The 22992-nt window shown below is 41.0% G+C and overlaps 3 protein-coding genes across 3 annotated transcripts in view; 1 reads left to right on the forward strand and 2 right to left on the reverse strand.

Moving 5' to 3' along the window:
• shc2 (SHC (Src homology 2 domain containing) transforming protein 2) overlaps nt 1-892 on the reverse strand; it is a 41715-nt gene extending 40823 nt beyond the window's left edge. Inside the window, exon 1 of the mRNA XM_088349193.1 lies at nt 38-892. Coding sequence (XP_088205319.1) covers nt 38-856 — 819 coding nt within the window. The 5' untranslated portion in view covers nt 857-892. The remainder of the gene's footprint in view (nt 1-37) is intronic.
• Nucleotides 893-4059: 3167 nt separating this feature from the next.
• On the reverse strand, nt 4060-6304 carry cimap1d (CIMAP1 family member D). The gene is made up of 3 exons (XM_088349195.1): nt 6198-6304; nt 5822-5935; nt 4060-4771 (listed from the first exon to the last, which is right to left on the reverse strand). Exons 1-3 carry the CDS (start codon nt 6208-6210, stop codon nt 4284-4286), a joined length of 615 nt encoding a protein of 204 aa, XP_088205321.1. The 5' UTR covers nt 6211-6304; the 3' UTR covers nt 4060-4283.
• A 6994-nt stretch (nt 6305-13298) lies between these two features.
• On the forward strand, nt 13299-17497 carry cks2 (CDC28 protein kinase regulatory subunit 2). Its single transcript, XM_088349194.1, has 3 exons — nt 13299-13523; nt 15142-15269; nt 17167-17497. Exons 1-3 carry the CDS (start codon nt 13465-13467, stop codon nt 17208-17210), a joined length of 231 nt encoding a protein of 76 aa, XP_088205320.1. The 5' UTR covers nt 13299-13464; the 3' UTR covers nt 17211-17497.
• Nucleotides 17498-22992: the final 5495 nt, after the last annotated feature.

The raw sequence follows: 22992 nt of genomic DNA on the forward strand, positions 1-22992 counted from the left end.
TCTCGGACCCAAAAGTTTTTAGAAAGGAAAGACTCACCCTGACGATGTAGGACGCTCCCGGTCCTGCAATCTTCTTGTCCGGGTGCAACCATCCTTGGGACGGTTTGTTAATGAAGCTGCTGTTCTGGAAGAAATCTTCCCCGCCCGCCCAGGCACCCTCCGTCCTGTTCCTCCGACTCATCCCCGACCTGGATCCTCCCGATCCCCCTAAACTCGGCGGGACCTCCCCGGACTGTGCTACCGCCCTCTGCCCACGGATGGCCTGCAGGGAACACGGGGTGACGCAGACCGGGTCGCAGGAGTTCAGCACGGCCGCCAAACTGGACACGGGCCCGCCGGCCGGCTGTGCCGGGCCGTGCCTGTGCGAGGACGAGGACGGGGACCCTTGGGGGCCCGCTTTGCCGGAGTCTTTGCTGGAGCTGGAACTGGAACTGGAGTTGGACGGACTCCGGCTGAGCAAGGAGTTGGAGAACTTCCACTGCGGCATCCTGGGGATGAGCATGCAGAAGGTGGTGGCGTTGTCCTGTTCCCCGTCCGGGCAGGGCGAGTCGGGCCTGGCGGCGGTCGGGCACGGGGGAGGCGGGGGCGAAGCGGAAGAAGGGACCGCCGGGGCGGCGGCCACTTTGCCGCTCATGGCTAAGCTGTGCATGGGGTCCTCGGAGCTCACAGATTCGTCGTGGAAGCGCTCATACTTGGGCTTCAGGAGCATGCCCGGAGGAACCACCTGAAGGAGTCCAGGGTCGGGGGTGGGGACGCGGGGGAGGGGAAGGGAAGGGGAGGGGACGCGGGAGAACCTTCCGAAGGGAGTCTTGTATCCGAGTGGATGTGGGGTGGCTCCGGATGCCGCGGTGGTCATGCCGCTATCTGCGCCTCCTGCCGATCTGAGCGCCGGTCTTCCTCTCTCCCTCGGATTGACCCTCTCCTCTCCCCTTACGTCCCCCCTCCCGTCCTGCGGATGATGTCATTGGCTCTTTCCACGATGCCCCGCCCATGCTCTTTGACAGCATTAGCTAATCACATCTTCATCCTTGCTGCACACGCACACACATACTCTCATTTATCCGCCCTCTCTCATACACTCTAAAACAGGGGTGTCAGACTCGTTGGAGCTCTGGGACCGCATGGTAGAAAAAAAACTCTCGTGGGAGCCGGTCGAGTAGATTAAAGAGGATGAAAGAAATGAGGGAGGGAGAACAGTGACGGAGGGGACCGGAAAAGGGAGAAAAAAAGAGAAATGGGAAGAAAAGAAAGAAAGAAAGAAAAAGAGAGAAAGAAAAATAATTTTGAAGTAGGCTTAATTTGACCCACAAAAAAACATTTTACCAAAAGGTAAAGGGAAAAAAAGAAAGAAAGAAAAGAAAGATAGAGATAGATAGATAGATAAAGAAAAATAATTTTGAAGTAGGCTTAATGTGACTCACAAAAAAAAAAACATTTTACCAGAAGGAAAAGGGGAAAGAAAGAAAGAGATAGATAGATAGATAGATAGATAGATGTCTAGATAGATGTCTAGATAGATAGATAGATAGATAAAAAAAGAAAGAGATAGATAAAGAAAAATAATTTTGAAGTAGGCTTAATGTGACTCTCAAAAAAAACATTTTACCAAAAGGAAAAGGAAAAGCAAAAAAAAAGGAAAAAAGAAAGAAACGAGAAAGAAAGAAAGAAAGAAATGAGAAAGAAAGAAAGAAAGAAAGAAAGAAAGAAAGAAAGAAAGAAAAATAATTTTGAAGTAGGCTTAATTTGACCCACAAAAAAAACATTTTACCAAAAGGAAAAGGGAAAAAAAGAAAGAAAGAGATACATAGATAGATGTCTAGATGTCTAGATAGATAGCTAGATAGATAAATAGATAGAGAAAGAAAAATAATTTTGAAGTAGGCTTATTTTGACCCGCAAAAAAACATTTTACCAAAAGGAAAAGGAAAAGCAAAAAAAAGGAAGAAAGAAAGTAATGAGAAAGAAAGAAATGAGAAAGAAAGAAAGAAGGAAAGAGAGAAGGAAAGAAAGAGAAAGAAAGAAAGAAAGAAGGAAAGAGAAAGAAAGAAGGACAGAGAAAGAAAGAAAGAAAGAGAAAGAAAGAAAGAAAAATAATTTTGAAGTAGGCTTAATTTGACCCACAAAAAACATTTTACCAAAAGGAAAAGGGAAAAAAAAGATAGATAGATAGATAGATATATATATAGATAGATAGATAAAGAAAAATAATTTTGAAGTAGGCTTAATTTGACCCGCAAAAAAACATTTTACCAAAAGGAAAAGGAAAAGCAAAAAAAAGAAAGAAAGAAAGAAATGAGAAGGAAAGAAAGAAAGAAAGAAAGAAAGAAAGCTAAAAGAAAGAAAGAAAAAAAATAAACAAATAAAGAAATAAAGAAAGAAAGAGAAAGAAAGAAGGACAGAGAAAGAAAGAAAGAAAAATAATTTTGAAGTAGGCTTAATTTGACCCACAAAAAAACATTTAACCAAAAGGAAAAGGGAAAAAAAAGGCTAGATAGATAGATAGATAGAAAGAAAATCATTTTGAAGTAGGCTTAATTTGACTCACAAAAAAAACATTTTACCAGAAGGAAAAGAAAAAGGAAAGGAAAGGAAAGGAAAAGAAAGAAAGAAAGAAAGAGAAGAAAGACAGAGAAAGAAACTGTAAACAGAAAGAGAAATAAAGATAGGGATTCATACACAGCTGCAATAAATACTCACACTAGCCCTTTTCCCTTTTCACTCACTCACTCACTCACTCACTCATTTTATTGACCCACTCGCTTGCTCTCACATCTAACACACACAGAAAAACTTGATCTGAAACTCACTCACTTATTTCTCATCTGCTTACATAATAATCCATTCATCCACTCACTCGTTCATAAACAAAAGTCACATTTTTGCTGGTTTTTGTGTAAAAAGGACTCCAAAAGTCCCATTTTTAATCATTTTGTGCAACAACACCACTGAAAGTCTCAATTTTGCTCATTTCCGTGTAAAAATGACACTGAAAGTCTCATTTCGGTCATTTTCATGTAAAAATTACACTTAAAAGTCCAATTTTTCTTCATTTTTGTTTAAAAAGGACACCAAAAGACCCATATTTGCTCAATTTCATGCAAAAACACCACTGAAAGTCTCAATTTTGGTGATTTTCATGTGAAACCAACACCAAAAGTCTCAATTTTGCTCATTTTCGTGCAAAAAGGACACTGAAACTCTCAATTTTTGTCATTTTCGCGTGAAACCAACACCAAAAGTCCCACATTCTCTCACTTCCAGGCAAAAACGCCACTGAAAGTCCCAATTTGGGCATTTTTGAGAAAAAAAAAGACACCTAAGGTCCCATAAATGCTCATTTTCGTGTAAAAACGACATGAAAAGTCAAATTTTCGCAAATTTTCTTGCAAAAACGACACTATAAGTCCCATTTTTGATCGTTTTTGTGTGAAAATGACACCAAAAGTCCACATTTTGCTCCTTTTTGTGCAAAAAACACTGAGTCTCACTTTTGGTCATTTTCGCATAAAAATGCCACTGAAAGTCTAAAATTGTGTCATTTTTGTGTAAAAACCCCACCAAAAGTTCCATATTTGCTCATTTTTGTGCAAAAACGACACTGAAAGTTGTGGGCCTTTTCGTGTTAACCAACAAAAAGTCTCAGTTTTACTCATTTTTGCACAAAAATGCCACTGAAAGTCCAATTTCTGCTCAATTTCGTGCAAAAACCACACTGAAAGTCTCAATTGTGGGCCTTTTCGTGCAAAACCAACACCAAAAACCCCAAATTTGGTCTTTTGTGCAAAAACACCACTGAAAGTCCCAATTTTGGTCATTTTCGTGTGAAACCAACACCTAAAGTCTCAATTTTTCTCATTTTCGTGCAAAAATGTCTCTGAAAGTCCCATTTTTGCTCATTTTCGTGTAAAAATGACACCAACATTTTTTGCTCGTTTTATTCCTTATCCATAACTTTTGCTCCTTTTTTTACATGCTTTGTTTTCTCATTTGTTTCCTTTTTTCCTTATGGTTTTTTTTTGCTTTTTTTATTTCTTTTTTTCCCTGCTTTTACCATTTTTCTCATCTGATTCTTTTTTTTTCTCTTTTTTCTCCAGTTTTGTACGACTCTTTCTGCTCAGATTTTCTTTTATGTCTCTTTTTTCCCCTCTTTATTTTTCCTTTGTTTGCCGTTGTTCATTTTCCAGACTCCCCTCACCGTGACATCCGTTTTTCTTTGGGTGGCACTGGCCCACCCCCAACCTCCCGGGTAACGCCCCTGTCGCGGAAAAAGGCTCCCATCGCGGCTAATCGGAAATAGCGACGACCAGCGGGGTGACAAAGTCCGAATGGCGGATTCCCATGGAGAAAGCCGGCGCCCTCGCTTGATGCGCCGTCACCCTTTGGGGGTCGTAGGCCCCGGGACCCGGGACCTGGGGGGCCTCCCTCGCCCCTCCGTGCCGCCCTAACATGGAGAAGGCGGGCGGCCGGCGGAGATACACGCTGGGGTGGGTGCTGTCGTAGCGGCAAGGTCCCGGCGTCATGGCCGGATCCACCGACGGGCCCCCTCGCCCCAAGCAAGCCGACATGGAGTAGCTGGCGCCGGACGCTATGTGCGGGACCCGGGGGCCCATGAGCGGGGGAAGGGTGTACCTGTTGGGGGCGGGCACGGGGTCCACGCTCCGGTAGCGGGTGCGGCGGCCCATGCTGTAGGACGGCGGGCGGCGCTGGAGGTTGCAGGGCGGGGCTCTTTCGGGGCTGTAACTGCCGGGTCCCGGGCCGTCCTGGAGCTCCTCTGAAGCCGGGGAGAAAATGGAATGACAGGGCCATCCAGTGGCGAAAGGAAACCATTGCAGGTTGGAGTTGAATTTGAATTGGCCAAACCGAGGCTCTTACTCCCTTTTATTTCATTTTTATTTCTTTTCTTTTCTTCCTAGCTTTTAAGTCTTACCCTTTTTCTAATTTTTTTCCCTGCTTGTTGTTTTCTTTTTTTCTGTCTTCTTCCTTTTTTCTTTTATTCTTTTTGTTCCTACATTTGACTATTTTTTCTTTATTATTTTCTTCTTTCTCCCCTTTTTTTCTTTAATGTTTTTATTCTTTTTTCAAGTCTTTTCTATTTTCTAGTTTTTTTTCTCTTTGTCAGTCATGATTCCCGATTAGTATCACCTGTGCCCGCTTATTTGGCGCCAGCTGCTGCGGGTTACCTGATTGGTTCCCTGTCCTTTATTAAGCTCAGCCCTGTCACTCTCCGCTTGTCAGTCCGTCTGCGAAGATTGTTGTTGATACAAGGCAAGCCTTTTTTTGACCCTGACTCCCGCCTGTCCCCGTTTTTGCACCTGTTTTTCCACCCATCCGTTCCTGACCTCCCTTTTTGTCTCCGACCCGTTTTCGATCCCGACTACGTTTGCTTACGGCCCGTTTTTTTGTTCCTGACCGCATCTGCTCTCCTGTCCCGGCTTACGGCCCGTTTCTGACCCGGACCACGTTTTTTTTCTCCTGTCCCGGCTATCGACCTGTTTTTGGGTCCATTTGGGTCCTGATTCCGGTTTGGTCCTGACATTTTCCTGTTTTTTTTTCTTTCTTTTATTATTTTGTTTGTTTTTCCCATGGTTTTTACTTGTTTTTTGCTTCATTATTTTATTAATATTGTCTTTTACCCTTCTTTAATTTCTTCTTTTGTTTGTATTTCCTTCATTTATCAGACTACCCTCACCCCAACATCCCGTTTTCTTTGAGTGGGCAGAGCGTGTCCATGGGTGGGCACTGCGCAACCCCTGCCCACTCCCCCCTTGTACCGCCCCTGGTTCTAATTATCATTGCAATATAATTAGAATAAAACCCCTACTTTGTACTTTATGTCTTCCCAGAATGGAGTAAGCAGGGGTACGGTGTCTCCCCAAGCGGGTGGTCTTCGCATCGATGTGATACCGGGGGCCCGGACTGCAATCCACGTGATACACTACACATCAAAACAAAACAAAATAAAGAAATCACAAACAAAAACAAAAAAATAAATACAGTGTAGAAGAGTAGTTTTCACGGTCGCTCGTCACTATGCCCCACTTCAAAGACACAGGTACAAGTAAATGCTTTTTTTTGTCTCCTTTAGCACTTCAATTAAGAACAACGACGTTTTTTATACAAAGTAATGCTGATTTTCTTTCGTTTTTAGTTGATTTTGTCTTTTGTCACTCAAGAAATTGGATAAAGGTGAGTCTTACTACTGTCGCTCATTTTGCCGTGGAAGGAGTAGGCGGGGCTTGTTTCCTTAGTGACGTCATGGCCAATGAAGCCGATGGTGGGCGGTAACCTGTAGCGACCAGGTCCCGGTCCTGGAGACAGTGAAGTAGATACTACGTTTTATTTTGAAAATTTCTACATCACATTTATTGTTTCAATTCATAAACTTCAATAAGTAAACATAGTATATCTTAATATTGCAGGTTTTAAGTTTATTTACCTAATGGGACACTGTAATATTTGACCACTAGGCGTCACTGTTTTGCGTAGTGCCACCCAAAATGAGTGCTACAAAGAACAATGAATATCACAAACTACGGGGAGTCAAAGTAACTGACGCGCACCATTTTCTTCTTATCCCCCCCTCCTTAATATTCTGTTCCTTGAGGGGTACCCTTTGCAAAGAGATGGAAGACATTTTTTAATGAATGACTGGTTTATTTTTCTACCACTAGGAGGCGCTATATAACACACAATGACCTAAAAACCCCAGTATTGGTTTGGATAACAAGCAAAAATACATGAACTATCATATCAATGTGCATTTTTCTTAATACTCATCGTTCGAGAAATTTATATTTATTTAGCATTTGTCAGAACCGGAACAGGATCGGGACCCAATCGCGTGACGTTTCTCACACAAGCTTTTATTTTACGGGAAATGGGGAGTCATGCACGTTAGGCAGCAGTCTGGCGTGGAACGATAGGAAGCCAGAGGCCGACGAGAGCGATACCAATTGCCCGAGCGGATATCGGACGGATGGGGTCGATACCGGACAGGACGGGGCAGACAAGATGGATACTGAAACAGGATATCGAAATAAACAGGACAAACTAAACGGGAATGAAAACTGGAGAAAATAGTAAACAGGACAAAAATAGACGGGAACGAAACTGGAAACCGATATTAAACAGGACAAAATAAGTGGGAAAAATATCTTACAGGAAATACCAAAAGGGACAAGAATGAGTCGAAACCCACGTCTTGTGGGGCAGAGGTTCGTTGACGGACTGACAAAGTAAGAGAGAGCGCACTGAGCTTAAAAAGACGGAAAGTCAATCTGTTAATGAGCCGCAGCTGGCGCCACACGGGCGGGGCCGATTGGGCGCCATGGCAATCGTTACATATTTTTCATGTAATATTTGTAATGTATGAATTTATATTAAATACAGTGAAATTTTAATCATCGATATATTTTGACTGATCAATAATTGCAAAATAATGGTACTTCATTTCAGTGCAACCCTACCCCTTAATGTAGTTTTAAACCTATGCACCTGATAGTCTGATGCGCCTTTTGAATAATAAAATCTCACAAATGACAAATTTTGATTGTTGCGCCTCATAGTGCAGACAATACGGTAATTAGAAATCAAGGCATTTGGGTACCAAAGGGAGTCACTGTTACTAGCAAGGTGTCATGAACCAGAACAGGATCAGGACCCAAACGCGTGACGTTACTCACCTTAGCCTTTTATTTTACGGGAAATGGGGAGTCATGCACGTTCGGTAGCAGTCTGGCGTGAAATGATAGGAATCCAGAGGCTGACGTGATCGATACCAATTTTCCGAGTTGATATCGGACAGATGGGGTCGATACCGGACAGGACAGGACAGGACAGACGCGATTGATAATGAAACAGGATATCGAAATTGAACAGGACAAAATAGACGGGAACGAAAACTGGAGAGAATAATCAACAGGAAAAAAATAGACGGGAACGAAACTGGAAACCGATATTGAACAGGACAAAATAAACAGGAACAATACCGGATAGGAAATACCAACAGGAAAACAGGATCGAGTCAGAACCCACGTCTTGCGGGGCAGAGCTTCTTTGACGGAAATTGGGAATCATGCATGTTAAGCAGTAGTCTGGCGTGGAAAGACAGGAAGCCAGAGACCGACGAGATCGATACCAATTGCCCGAGTTGAAATCGGACAGATGGGGTCGATACCGGACAGGACGGGACAGACAGGGTAGATAAGGAATCAGGATATCAAAAATAAACAGGAGAAACTAGACGGGAACGAAAACTGGAAAACAATATTAAACAACGGGACAGACAGGATTGATATCAAAACAGGATATCGAAATTAAACAGGACAAAATAGACGTGAACAAAACTGGACACCGATATTAAACAGGACAAAAGTAAACGGGAACAATACAGGGCAGGAAACACAAGCAGGAAACCAGACAGAGTCAAAATCCACGTCTTGCTGGTGCAGAGGTTCATTGACGGACTGACAAAGGAAGAGTGAGAGCACTGAGCCTAATAAACAGGACAGAAATAGACGGGAACGGAGCTGGAAACCGATATTAAGCAGGACATAATAAACAGGAACAATACCGGACAGGAAATACCAACAGGAAGCAGAACCGAGTCGAAACCCACAGCTTGCGGGGCAGAGGTTTGTCGACGGACTGACAAAGTAAGAGAGAGCGCACTGAACTTAAAAAGACAGAAAGTACTTCAAGGTATCTGTTAATGAGCCGCAGCTGGTGCCACACGGGCGGGGCCAATTGGCCGCCATGGCAACCGTGACATTAACTACTGTATATTTCGAAATAATCGATCGGAATCGGACTTTCCATGAGCGAGAAAACAGCACGACCGATTGATAATCGTTCAACTCACCTTTCTCTTTGCCCGCTATATCGGGATACCGTTTCTCCATCGCACCCGTTTAGTCAGAAACCCGAGTATCGTGCATTGAGTGTCTTCCGAGAGCTTAGCACTAAAGAAGACCCTCCCCAGCTTATCAGCGAGGTGAGGAGCAAAAGCTCCGCCCCCTGGGTATTGTATCGCTGTCTGGTCTTCACCTCCCCATCCTGCTTTTCGCCTCGCCAAACCACCGAGCTAACATCAGTTTCAAAGGGGGGCATATTAAATACACGGGGGAGGGGGTGGTTGTATATAATTAGGACTAACCCAAAAAAGAAATAAGGATCAGGCTTTAAGTAAGGGTGCAGAAGCCCTCTGTGCAGGGGGGGGCGGACCCCCTGTGGCCCCCCCATAGCGGCAGGTAGGGGCTATCACTTTCCACTCGTGCAATATCACCCATCAGATGTGCGTGCAGTCGCCACGGAGACCAGCCGGGGGTTATCTCAAACCCCCACCCCCACAGTGACAGGATACGTTCCGAAAGGTGACCTTGAGGAGGGGGCCCAAGGTCAGATCTGGCCTTTCCTGACAAAAATTATCTTCAGGACCCAAACGCGTAACGTTTCTCTCACAAGCCTTTATTTTACGGGAAATGGGTGGTCATGCATGTTAGGCGGTAGTCCGGCGTGGAGTGATAGGAAGCCAGAGGCCGACGAGATCGATACCAATTGCCCGAGCAGATATCGGGCGGATGGGGTCGATATCGGACAGGATGGGACAGACAGGATTGATATCGAAACAGGATATCGAAATTAAACAGGACAAACTAGATGGGAACGAAACTGGAAAGCGATATTAAACAATGGGACAGACAGGAGTGATATCAAAACAGGATATTGAAATAAACAGGACAAACCATATGGGAACGAAACTGGAAAATTATATTAAACAACGGGACAGACAGGATTGATATCAAACAGGGTATCGAAATTAAACAGGACCAACTACACAGGTACGAAACTGGAAACCGTTATTAAACAACGGGACAGACAGGGTTGATGTCAAAACAGGATATCTAAATTAAACAGGTCAAATTAGACGGGAACGAAACTGGAAACCAATATTAAACAACGTGACAGACGGGATTGATATCAAAACAGGATATTGAAATTAAACAGGACAAACTAGACGGGAACGAAACTGGAAATCAATATTAAACAGGACAAAATAAACGGGAACCATTCCGAACAAGAAATAACAACAGGAAACAGGACCAAGTCAAAACCCACGTCTCGCGGGGCAGAGGTTCATTGACGGACTGACAAAGGAAGAGTGAGAGCACTGAGCCTAAATAGACGGAAACCAATCTGTCAACAAGCTTTAGCTGGTGCCACACGGGTGGTGCCAATTGGGCGCCATGTCAACCGTCACATAGTTAGGTATTGTCAACATATATACAATAGAGAAAATGTTTCATTTGGAACTTTTTAACGATGAACCCCACCTTTATTTTTTTTGTTATCTTTATGACTCCTGTTTGTTGATTTGAAAACTGTTATATTCATTGTATTTCTGTCATATTTTAGCTTTGGTATGAAAACAAAGTGAATGAAAATGGATAATCTTGTTATTAAAAAATGTTTCTATAAATCACTTTGTACGTTTCAGTTTCTTAAAACTGCTTTACAAGAAGCCCTGGATGACTGCTGAAATACGAAAACAACTAAAAGTACGGAACCTTGCCTTTAGATCTGGTGACAAGGAGGCGCTGTTATCAGCGAGGGCTAACCTGAACCGGGCTATCAGACTAGCAAAGCGAACGCACAGTCAAAAAATCCAGGAACGTTTCCTCAATAAAACCAACACCAGGGATATGTGGAAAGGCATTCAGGCCATCACCAGTTACAAGCCAACCACCGCCCCAGTGCAGAACACTAGCATGGACTTTCTGAATGACCTCAACAAATTCTTTGGAAGGTTCGAGGCACAAAACGGCACCCCTGCAGCGAAAGCGGTTCCAAATCAGGACGAAAGAGCACTCCACCTGGACTCATCTGACGTGAGGAAGACCCTGAGAAGGGTCAACACAAGGAAGGCTCCAGGCCCGGACAACATTCCGGGGCGGGTACTTAGGGAGTGCGCCGATCAGCTGGCTTGTGTACTAACAGACATTTTCAACACCTCGCTAGACCAAGCCAAAGTACCATCATGCTTCAAATTTGCCAACATCATCCCAGTGCCAAAGAAACCCCAGATCTTATCACTCAACGATTACCGGCCCGTTGCACTGACTCCTATCATAATGAAGTGCTTTGAGAGACTGGTTAAAGAGCACATCACCTCCAGTCTCCCCTCCTCATTCGACCCCTTTCAGTTTGCCTACAGGACAAACCGCTCCACCAGGGATGCCATCTCCTCTGCGCTTCACCTGAGCCTGACACATCTAGAGGAGAAGAACACCCATGTGCGGATGCTGTTCCTGGACTTCAGTTCAGCATTCAACACCATCATCCCACAACATCTGGTAGACAAAATGAGACTCCTGGGTTTCAACACCCCCCTGCGGAACTGGCTGCTGGACTTCCTCTGTGACAGACCCCAATCAGTGCGGATAGGTCAGAACAGTTCAGATGTCATCTACCTCAGCACGGGCTCCCCCCAAGGCTGCGTCCTGAGCCCCTTGCTGTTCACCTTGATGACACACGACTGCGTCCCTAGGTCCGCCACAAACCACATCGTGAAGTATGCTGACGACACAACAGTGGTGGGCCTCATCAGGGATGACAACGACCTGGCCTACAGAGAGGAGGTGGAGCAGTTGGTGGGCTGGTGCAGGGACAACAGCCTGGTCCTGAATGTCGACAAAACTAAAGAGATCATTGTCGACTTTAGGAAAAACCAGCCCAACCATGCCCCACTTTGCATCAACAACAAGGCTGTGGAGGTTGTCAGCAGTATCAAGTTCCTAGGGGTGCACATTACAAACAAACTCACCTGGTCCGTGAACACTGCATCACTGGTTAAGAGGGCACAGCAGCGCCTGTACTTCCTGCGGAGGATGAGGAGAGCCCACCTGCCCCCACCCTCCCTCATTACATTCTACAGGGGCACCATAGAGAGTATCCTGACCAGCTGTATCTCTGTGTGGTGTGGAGGCTGCAGCGCTACCGACTGGGGTAGTGTGAGGAGGGTAACGAGGACAGCAGAGAAAATAATCGGGACTACACTTCCCTCCATTCAGGACATTGGCCAGAAGCACTGCCTATCCCATGCTAAAAACATTACCGGGGACCCCTCTCACCCCCATCATGGACTGTTCACTCTGCTAGCCTCTGGGAAGAGGTACTGCAGTGTGCGGTGCAGGACCACCAGGCTCCGCAATAGTCTAGTCCCCCTGGCCATTAGACTGTTAAATGGTCAATCTAACATATAGTTAACTTAAATCTAAACGGCTGCTAATCTGACTTTTTGCACTACTGGCAGTTTTTTTTTATAGCTTGCCACTCCTTGCACATTGCTCTCTGCACTATTGTAATTACAGCGTTATTGTTACAGTGTTAATGTTACTGTGTACCTGACTTGTTAACCTGACTGCCCATTTTGCACATCTGGTTAGCTACTCTTCTTGCACTATCGGCACTATGGTAAAATACTATACGTAGCCAAAATACAATACAACATTATTTATATCTGTACATTCAAGGAAACTGTGGGGGTCAGATGCATCGACATTTCGTTCTGTATACACGTGTACTAGAATGACAATAAAGTAGATCTGAATCTGAATCTGAATCTGAAATACAGTGGGACCTCGTTACTTCGCGCTTCGACATTCGCAGATTCAGAGCTTCGCGGGCCTAAAAAATAATAATAAATTATATATATTTTATTTTTTTTAAGCATTTTTGAAGGGGCGTCGCTACTTCGTGGTTCCACGTTCGCGGGTTCAGAGCTTCGCAGGTCTAAAAAATAATAATAATAGAATAAAATAATTAAAAAAAAAAAAAAAACGACAAAAAAATGTAAGCATTTTTGAAGGGGCGTCGCTACTTCGCAGATTTTCACTTTTCAGGGGTGGTTTTGGTCCCCATTAACCGGGTCTAAAAAATAATAATGATAAAATTAAAAAAAATATATATATATTTAAAAAAATTTTTTTTTTTTTAGGTGCGCCGCTACTTCGCGTATTTTCACTTATCGCGGGTGGTTTTGGTCCCCATTAACCGCGATAACCGAGGTCCCACTGTACATTTTAATTCAATTTTGACTAGTCAAAAAAGAACGAACCTGTTTGTTATTACTTCACAAATCCGATAGGAGGCGCTAATGATTGCGAACAGTTTCCAACCGCCATTATCTTCAAGCAAAAAAGAAAAGATGACGACACTCGAACATCGGCGGTTCCGATTGGTTTGTTCATCGCTGTGTTGTTCATCACGCCCAGCGTCTCGACCAATGGGAAGAAGGCGCGGACCGGAACGTTACTTTTTGAAATCTACATAAATATTGAGCTGACAACCCGACGGACCAGTTCGGATTCGGGAGACATTTTCCAAGCGGACGACTTCAATTATCCGCCTTAAAACATTTAATTTTGTATATTTTTAGCCGACGTTCAGCTTCACCTTTGGATAAAAATGTCGAAGAAGGACATTTACTACTCTGACAAATACAACGACGACTCTTTCGAGTACAGGTAAACAGGAAGCTAAGCTAACGATGCTAGCTCACAGTAACGCTTTTAACGCGAAGTTCAGGTAACACCTAAGTTGAAATAAGTTTTAAAATGTACTATAAACAATAATATGCAACGTTTTTTGTACGGATTTATTGGTGACTTTGTTGGGCTTCCTTATTTATTATTTCCGTAGTAGTGTTTCTGAAGTCGGGTTTTTAGAGTATCCATTTATCTGCACTGCTTATCCTCAGTTGGGTCGCGGGGGTGCTGGAGCTCATCACCCTTTTTTGTAGTGTTTACATTGTAGATTTTTCTAGTATATGTCGTATTTTTTTTTAATATGGTTGCAGTAGGGTTTTCTCTGTAGGATTATTTTGAATTATTTTTGTTGTAATATTTAAATAGTATAGTTTTTTTCAGTGGTACTGAAATTGTATTTTTGTAATATTTCTGTAGATGTTTTTTTTTTTTTAAAGAATTTCCATTGTAGTGTTTTGTACTATTTTTGTAGTATTTCCATATTAGATTTTAATTGTATTTCTCTCTCTCAGTTGTATTTTTCTAGTATTTCTGTTGTGGTATTTCTAAAGTACTGTATTTCAATAAAAGTATTTTCACAATAGTATTTTGTAATCTTTCTTTTGTATTTTTGTTGTAATATTTCTCTAGCAGTACAGATAAACTTGTATTTTTTGTATTACAGTGGTACTGTAATGGTATTTTTGTAATATTCCTGTGGATGTTTTTTTTTTAAGTATTTCCATTGTAGTGTTTTGTACTATTTTGTAGTATTAATTGTTAATTTATTTAATTTTTAATTGTATTTCCTTAGTACTTTTGCAGTATTTGTTGTCTTACTATAGTTTTACTTTTGTAGTATTCCATACTTGAATTTTGGCATTATATCTGTAGTATTTCTGTAGTATTACTGCAGTTGTATTTTTGTAGTATTTCTTTAGTGGTATTTTTAAAGTACTGTATTTCAATAGAAGTATTTTCACAAAAGTGTTTTTTTAGTGTTTCTATTGTTTTTTTGTTGTAAAATTTCTCTAGCAGTACAGATAAACTTGACTAGTATTTTTTGTGTTACAGTAATGGTATTTTTGTAAGTTGTTGGTAGTTTTTCTGTTTTAATATGCCTGTAGTAGTATTTTTGTTTGTCAGTATTACTGGAGTGGTATTTTTGTAGTATTTTTATAGATTTTAATTTCCATAGTAGTATAAAAATACTGATCCCAACACCGGATCAGTTTATAGCAGCCCATTGACACACAAAGATGATAGAGAAAAACAGCTCAAAATAGCATCAAATATATGCTGGCTGACTCTATTTTAATCTTTAAATTCAACAAAAAACAAAGCGTTGTTTTGATCGGGGTTGGATTTCTTGGAACATTTACAAATTGGCCTTGAAAGTGCATGAAAAGTGCTTGAATTTGTACAACCCCTGTATTTTGTAATGTGAAACATTTCTCTTCTTTTTATTGATATTTTTGGATAAGTTTAGTGAGGCTTGAAGCAATAGACAAATGTATGTGTTTTTTGTATGCATTTCAAACCCAAAAGGGGTTAGTGACGACCATAAAACAAGAGTAGGGTCAATCAAACTGAAGTTGTCTCGTTTTTGTTGTTGTAGGCACGTGGTTTTGCCCAAACCGCTTTCCAAACTGGTTCCGTCTTCGCACCTGATGTCCGAACAGGAGTGGCGGAACCTCGGCGTCCAGCAGAGCCAGGGCTGGATCCACTACATGATCCACAAACCAGGCGAGTCCCGTCCCCCTTTTCGGCACTTCCGGTTCATAGATATCGGCGGCTATATAAAATAATTTTGTGGGAACGGGAATACAAAATATGGAAAAAGTAAATCTGTCACTTGGTTTAAATAGAATCCAAATTCCAAATATGATCCGATCAACAAAAAAACAAATTTAATTTAAAAGTAGAATAAAATAATAAACGTAATTTCAAGTGTAATTACTGTATCCTTAGGGATGTAGATGACACAAGAAAAGGCATCCGGTATCATACCATTATCACACAATTTTTAGGGTACCAGAGACCAATGTTAGTGAGAAAATAGGGAGGTAGGCGGGGGGCGCTCTGGAGTGGTTGCTGGCCAAACGCAGGGGCGGTTATATTCTATTGTGTTAAAAAATATTGATTATGCATAGATAGATGGATAGATAGTGTCAGGAACAGGATCAGGACCCAAATGCGTGACGTTACTCACACAAGCCTTTTATTTGACGGGAAATGGGGAGTCATGCACGTTAGGCAGCAGTCTGGCGTGGAACGATAGGAAGCCAGAGGCCGACGAGAGCGATACCAATTGCCCGAGCGGATATCGGACGGATGGGGTCGATACCGGACAGGACGGGGCAGACAAGATTGATATCAAAACAGGATATCGAAATTTAATAGGACAAACTAGACAGAATCGAAACTGGAAACCGAGAAAATAGGGAAAACAGAAAGTCGTCCTGAAAGATATAAACAAAGCACAGCGAGGGGAAAAAAAGTCTCTGGTGTAACTGATGATGAAACACTTTAAAAGACAATGAATAAATACGTTGATGAATACATGAGGCCATTATTAAAATCCTGTAGCGAAAATGTAAATGATCTACACATTAACACAATATTCAAAGAAAATTTACAATGTTTTGCTCTAATGTCCTTCAAAGTCCCACTAAAATAATAAAATCATTTTAGTACGGTATTTTATAAGTCAGTTTTTTTTCAAATAGTTTGACCAGGGGTGCGACTTATATGTGAAATCAATAACTCATTATTACCAGTTAAATCATTTTACATGATATTGTCACACTAAACCACAAGAGGGAGCCCAAGTCCTTTGTTTATAATTTAATAATGAAATGTGTAGGCTGATACCGATTCCAATTTAGTATTAAGAGGAGGCCAATAACTGATATTTCCAGCCGATATTTGCTGTAAAAGCTTATAAATTGGTGTAAAAAGTTGCAATAATGCGAAAAAAACCCGAAAGAATATTAGTCAACTAACAGTACAGGAAATCTATCAGTTTTGCACATAAAGAAACTGATATTTTGGCCCATTCCTCCTAGCAAAACAGCTGGAGCTCAGTGAGTTTGGATGGAAAGCGTTTGTGAACAGCAGTTTTCAGTTCCCTCCACAGATTGTCAATCGGATCGAGGTCTGGACTTTGACTTGGCCATTCTAGCACCTTGATATGTTTTTTGGTGAACCATTCCATTGTAGCTTTTGCTTTATGTTTTGGATCGTTGTCTTGTTGGAAGACAAATCTGGGATGGCCCAGTCTCCATCAGGTTTTCTTCCAAAATGGTCCTATATTTGGCTCCAGCTATCTTCCTGCTGAAGAAAAGCAGGGCCAAAACCATGATGCTGCCACCACCATGTTTGACGGTCCGGATCGTGTGTTTGTTAAAAAAAAAAAAAGAAATATTCAATAAATTGTGTTCCACTTCATGGTGGTGTCCCACTTATTGTTGATGCTTCGCAAGAAATGACAGTTTTATATCTTGATGTTTGAAGTTCAAGGGGGCCAAATAGTTTCGCAAGCCAGTATAGATTGCATTGCCAAAGACAAAATTGAAAAAGAGAAATGTATAGTTGAGCCGATCCCTAATATTTTTCTATATTTTGTTCTTTTCCCCCGCAGAGCCTCACATCCTGCTCTTCAGAAGACCTCTCTCCAAGCACTAAAGCACAACATGAGCCCTTTTCCAGGTTCTCTCTCATCTTCTATCGTAGGACTCTTTCATCGTATTTATACTCCGAGAACAAAGCTACTTTTTTCAAAAGTACTTGCACCAAAGTGAAATTACTTTCTGACCCCCGAGAGGATTCTGTTGTAGTTTTGGGGTGCTTAAGATGCCACCTAGTGGTCCTTTCGACGTTCTTCCGTTTTGTAAATATTTCCTTTTTAAAGTTCTCTCTTAAAATCGTAGAAGTTGTGGAAATAATTAAAAATCTGTGTCAACACAAAGCAAGACTCGTGGGTTATGATTGACTTTAGCGCATGGGGTGGGCAAACTACGGCCCGCAGGCCGCAAATGCGGGTCCTGTCAGGCTTTTTCATCCGGCCCGCAGGCCGAAAATGGTCGAAATAGAATGGCAATGTATATGATAGTAAATAAAGTACTAGGACCTGTACGTTTATACATTGAAATTACTACTACTACAGATTTACTACAAAATTAATATTACATTTAGTGCTGCGGGGATGAATAAAGTATCTATCTATCTAAAACAGGGATCTAATATGAGCTTTTGCTTTTATTCTGAAAAGAAAAATACCACTGCAGTAATACCATACTAATATATACTGTTACAGAAACGGTAAAACCAAAACACAACTACTGTAATATGAAGGACAGAAATACTACAAAAACACAACTTACAAAGGTACTACTGATACTACTACAATAGAAATAACTACAAATGTCATGATTACTGATGTGACTCACCTGTGCCCGCTCATTTGGGTTCTCCTCCTGTCAATCCCCTGTTGTCAGTCCGTCTGCGAACCTGTGTATGCGAGGCAGACCTTTTTTTGACCCCGACTCCCACCTGTCCCGTTTTTGCTCCTGTCTGTCTGCGGCTACGACCCGTTTTGATCCTGACCATGTCTGCTCTCCTGTCCCGGGATATGACTTTTTTGCCCCCGACGACGTCTACTCTGCCGTTAAGGCTTACGACTCGTTTCCGACCCCGACCACGCCTTGCTCTCCCAGTCTCGGCTACCGACCCGTTTTTCCGTCCTTGACACCGCCATCGCTCGCTACGGAAGATAGTCTTCCGTGTTCAGATCACAGAGTACGGAAGCGATTTGCTTCCCGTGTCCAGCGAACACCGCATCGTGGGCGCAGCCCTTCCTCTTTCCTTCGATAAAACTTGTGAGAAAAATAACGCAATTGGGTCCTGGCAACAAATACTTCTACAGAAACACAAATAAAATTTTACAACTTTGGTAATACTGTAATGCAAAAATACTTCAATACTATTACAACAGAAATACTACAGAGAAAACACTACTGCAGTCATATTCCCCAAAAAATTAAAGGAAGTAGTACTGGAAATACAACAAAAATACTAGTAAAATTCTATAGTACAATCATTATGGAAAATTTTGAAAAAAAGACCGAAAAACATAAAAATACAACTTCTGTAATACTAAAAAAATACTGCGGATACATTAAATATTCCCAAGTATTTCCACTGCTATGGAAATAAGGTATTACAAAAATAAAACTTGTAGAGTGCTAATCTGCACTTAAAACACACTATTCTCTATCTTATAAATGACCTATATTTAGTGTTGACGATATCTGTATTATTTGGGGTCCCTTCTCAAGGTTTCTTCATTTTCCTCATGTTGAGGTTTTTGAGTTTTTCCATGCCCTCATGTAGGTTTCAAATCAGGGGATAGTGTCATAAGTCTGTCGTTTAGAATAGTCTGTGGCTATTCTAAACTACTAAGCTGCGAGCAGTGCGCAATTCTCAGCGCACAAGAAAATCTAGCCAGCGCACAAAAATCAGGGCTCAAAATTACTAATTAAGAAGCGACTTAAGTCAAAGTTACAGTGCATGAAGGTAAAAATACACGGGTTCCCCTGACGTTGTGTCCTAAATGCGGTATTTTGAAGTCGAGTCGCAGTAGAATGAAGTTGAGTAAAGTTAGTAGAGAACTGGCTTCTTTGGCTCGGCTCACTAAAAGGAACCGGCTCTTCGGGTTGTTTTTGCTTCTTTCATCCCAACATCACCAAATATGATGTAAAACTATGCACAAAATGATTTAAGAGGAAGGGGGGGGGTGTTAAAGTCAATCATCATTAAGACTATTTCGTGGCCATATTTACCCAAATAAAATACATATATATAGTTAAAATCGAATCATACCAAGAGCAGATTTCCTCACGTCCTTCATGTGATGTTGTTACAAGGGAAAGAGACTCCGCCCCCAAGTTGGGCGTCATTTATTATACTTCAGGGAGAAAGTTCACATGAGCATTTCACAATAAAAGAATATAAGATTGATAAACGTACAAGAGATGCAATTAGACTGATTATTGAAACGTTACTTCATGTGTGTGTGTGTGTATGAGAAACATTGTTTTTATATTTAGTAATATCAAAACAAGCTAATTACCTTGAGACAGAAATTCAAGAGATTTACATCGAAAACCTGAAATTGTTCATTAAGAAGCCAATTAAGTCAAAGTTACAGTGCATAAAGGTAAAATGTCGAAGTAGGACGAAGTTGAGTAAAGTCAGTAGAGTTTTTCGAGAACCGGCTTCTTCGGCTCGGCTCACTAAAGAGAACCGGGTCCCAAACGGCTCTTCAGGTTGTTTTTGCTTCTTTAATCCCAACATGACCAAATATTATGTAAAATTTTGCACAAAATGACTTAAAGGAAGGGGGGAATAGAACAAAAAAGAAAAAATGTAAAAGTAGTGAAAAGCTGAGAAAAAAGAGACAAGGAAGTGAAAAATAGAAGGAAAAAATTAGAAAAAAAGCCAGAAAAGTAGGAAAGTAAATAGAGAACAAAAAGAAAAAAGTAACAGCTCGAAAAAAATGAACGCAATGAGATTTTTTTAAAGGAATTTAAAAAAAGTGGGGGAAAAAAAAGAAGAAAGTTTGTGTTGCATTCAAATAATTTCCAATCATATCAAGTGAATCTTGTTTCCAACATTGTTTTTCCACTAAAAAATGTGATTAAGTACAGTTCTGTATCTTACAACCGAATCAATAAGCCCCCCAAAATGTTAATATTATGCGACAAAATATATCAGGAAATAAAAAGAAATGAATATCTTGTGAAAGAATTGTAAAAACAAACGACGTTTGTAGGCCATCGTACATGAGTCAATTCATTCAAAAGAGAAAAATAATTTTGCATTGCCGGAAACTCAGCAAAATGTAACTTGATGTCAAGTTTTGGACATGTTTGATCACGACTTAGTTGCCACACTTGGGATCGCTGTTGCTCACTGTTGTTTCAAGCATTGCTCACCGACTTTGTGTGAACGTTCAGACCCCTGGAAAATGACAGGGAACATTGGTCTGTGGTCTTTGCAGCCCTTTGAGACTCCTTGTGATTAAGGGACAAACAGATAAACAGGACTTGACATGTTTTTGAGTTTTTTTCCTTGCCCTCATGTAGGTTTTAGATCAGGGGATGGTGTTTTAATAGTCTCTGCAGCCCTTTGAGACTCCTTGTGATTAAGGGCCAAACAAATGACTTAACTATATCAATGCAGTCCATTTACTACACAAATACTAGAGAGAAAACCCTGGATCAGATACTATTTATCTTGATCGCCATGGCAACCAAAATACACATTAAGACGCATCACGCCAAGTCCAGATGGCAACGGTGCGTTTTGGGAACGTCGGTTTTTACAGCTGCCGCCGTCCAAAACACCTGAGTTTTTGTTGTCACGGAAACAGCCCCTGCAAGATTTTCTTCTTAGCAACGTTAATAGAATTTGAAATCCGGACAAAAAAATGTAGTTTATGAGTGCAAAACGCACCTAACCAGCAATAAGAAGGCGTGATGACTTACGCAACTATGATCAAATACGTCATATTTTTCTTTTCCGATTTTGTTCAATTGATTTTAGGTCATACCAGATGCAAGTGTGTATTTTCTGGACTATAAGTCACATGGACTTAAAATGAATTTAAAAGCAGAAGTTCCATTACACGACAAAAGCATGAGAAAGTAATGGATCCGTCATTTTTGAATATCAATTATCATGAAATCTTTTTTCAACACTAGATTCATTTATAGATGTTTACCGTGCAATTTCATTTGATTTCTTTTTAAACAATTTGCTAACCGCAACGAAGATTGCAAAGGATGCTAGCTTTTGTTTTGACCTCACTCTCGTTAAAAATGCGAGCAAGGGTGTGTCGACTTTTGCTAAGCCCCTGTACAGTAATTGTGAGCGTATTCCTGGTCTAATATTGAATGAACGTGTTTTCACCTTATCTTGAAATGCCGCCAACTGCCACAGGGTGTCGCCCAAGTTCTATAACTGACTCGTAGACTGGAAGATTAAACGGAAAGAGGAAAGAACCAGGGAGATGGAAAACGAGAGAGAGGCATACATAGAGTGAGAACGATAGAAATAGAGAACAAATAAAGCGAGAACTTGAGAGACATGAAAAGAGGAGAAAGAGGGATAGAGAACAGGAAAAGATAAATAAAAAGAGGGAAAGAGAACAAGAGAGAGATAGGGAACGAGAACAGGAGAGAGATAGAAAAGAGGAGATAAATAATAAGGAAAGCTAGAGAACAAAAGAGAAAGTACAGGAGAGATAGAGAAATGGAAAACAAGAGAGAACAAGAGATAAATTAAACGGGTAGCGAGAACAAGATCAAGGTAAGAGGGGGAGAGAGAGAAGAGAGCAAGAAAAAGGATGTAAAGAGACAGAGAAAGAGAGCAAGTGGTATATAGAAAGCAAGAAAGAAAAATAGAGGAATAGAGAAAACAAGGAACAGAAAGAAAGAAGAGAGCAAGAGACATATTCAGAAAGAGAGATAGCGAAGAAGAGAGATAAAGGAAGAGCAAAAAAAGTAATATAGCTCCAGTGTCTTTGCGAGTGACTATCAACACCAAGTGGACATTTCTCAGACTGCAGCTGATTTTTCTCCTGTGCTTTTCTGGAATACTACAAAAATACTACTAGAGAAGCATTATCACAGAAATACTGCACAAATACAACAACAGTAACTACAACAGCCCTACGATGGAAATACTACAGAAATAAAACTACAGTAATACTATAACATTACTACAAATAGACACAAAAATATACCATGGAAATACTACAAAAATACTAGTACAAAAGTAAGACCACAGTAATATAACAAAATTACATAAATACAACGAAAATTCTACCATGGAAACTACCACAAATAACTATAGGACTACAACAAATATCCGACTACTAGAGAAATACTAAAATACTATTACACTTTCAATTTGTGGACCCAATGCGGCCCCCGACTCCAAATAGTTTTCATGTGGATGGATGTCACACTTCTTCTTTTGGATTTCAATTTTATTTCAAAATGTCAATATTTGATATGCAATACAAATGACCCAATTTGAAACATTTACAAAAAATGGATAACCCAAATCTTTGATTGCCTCAGGAATGAAAACGAAACACATAGAATAGCTTATGAACTGGACAATCAAACTTCCTGGCAGGTGAAAAAGAAATAGATGACAAAATTACCCAATTTTTGGTATTGTTATAACCAAACAACCCAAAACTAAACGATGACCCAGTTATCCTGGGTTGTCTCAAACAATGTAACCCGATTTTTAAGGCTTTAATGACAAACAACACAACTTGTGACAATATATGACAAACTTACCCAATTTTTTGTATTCTCATAAGCAAACGAAACAATGACCCAATTTTTTTGGGTTGTCCTGTACAATGTGACCCAATGTTTAAGGCTTTATT

This window comes from Urocampus carinirostris, chromosome 12 (assembly GCF_059441175.1).
Source record: "Urocampus carinirostris isolate Australia breed hairy pipefish chromosome 12, RoL_Ucar_1.0, whole genome shotgun sequence".
Lineage (NCBI taxonomy): Eukaryota > Metazoa > Chordata > Actinopteri > Syngnathiformes > Syngnathidae > Urocampus > Urocampus carinirostris.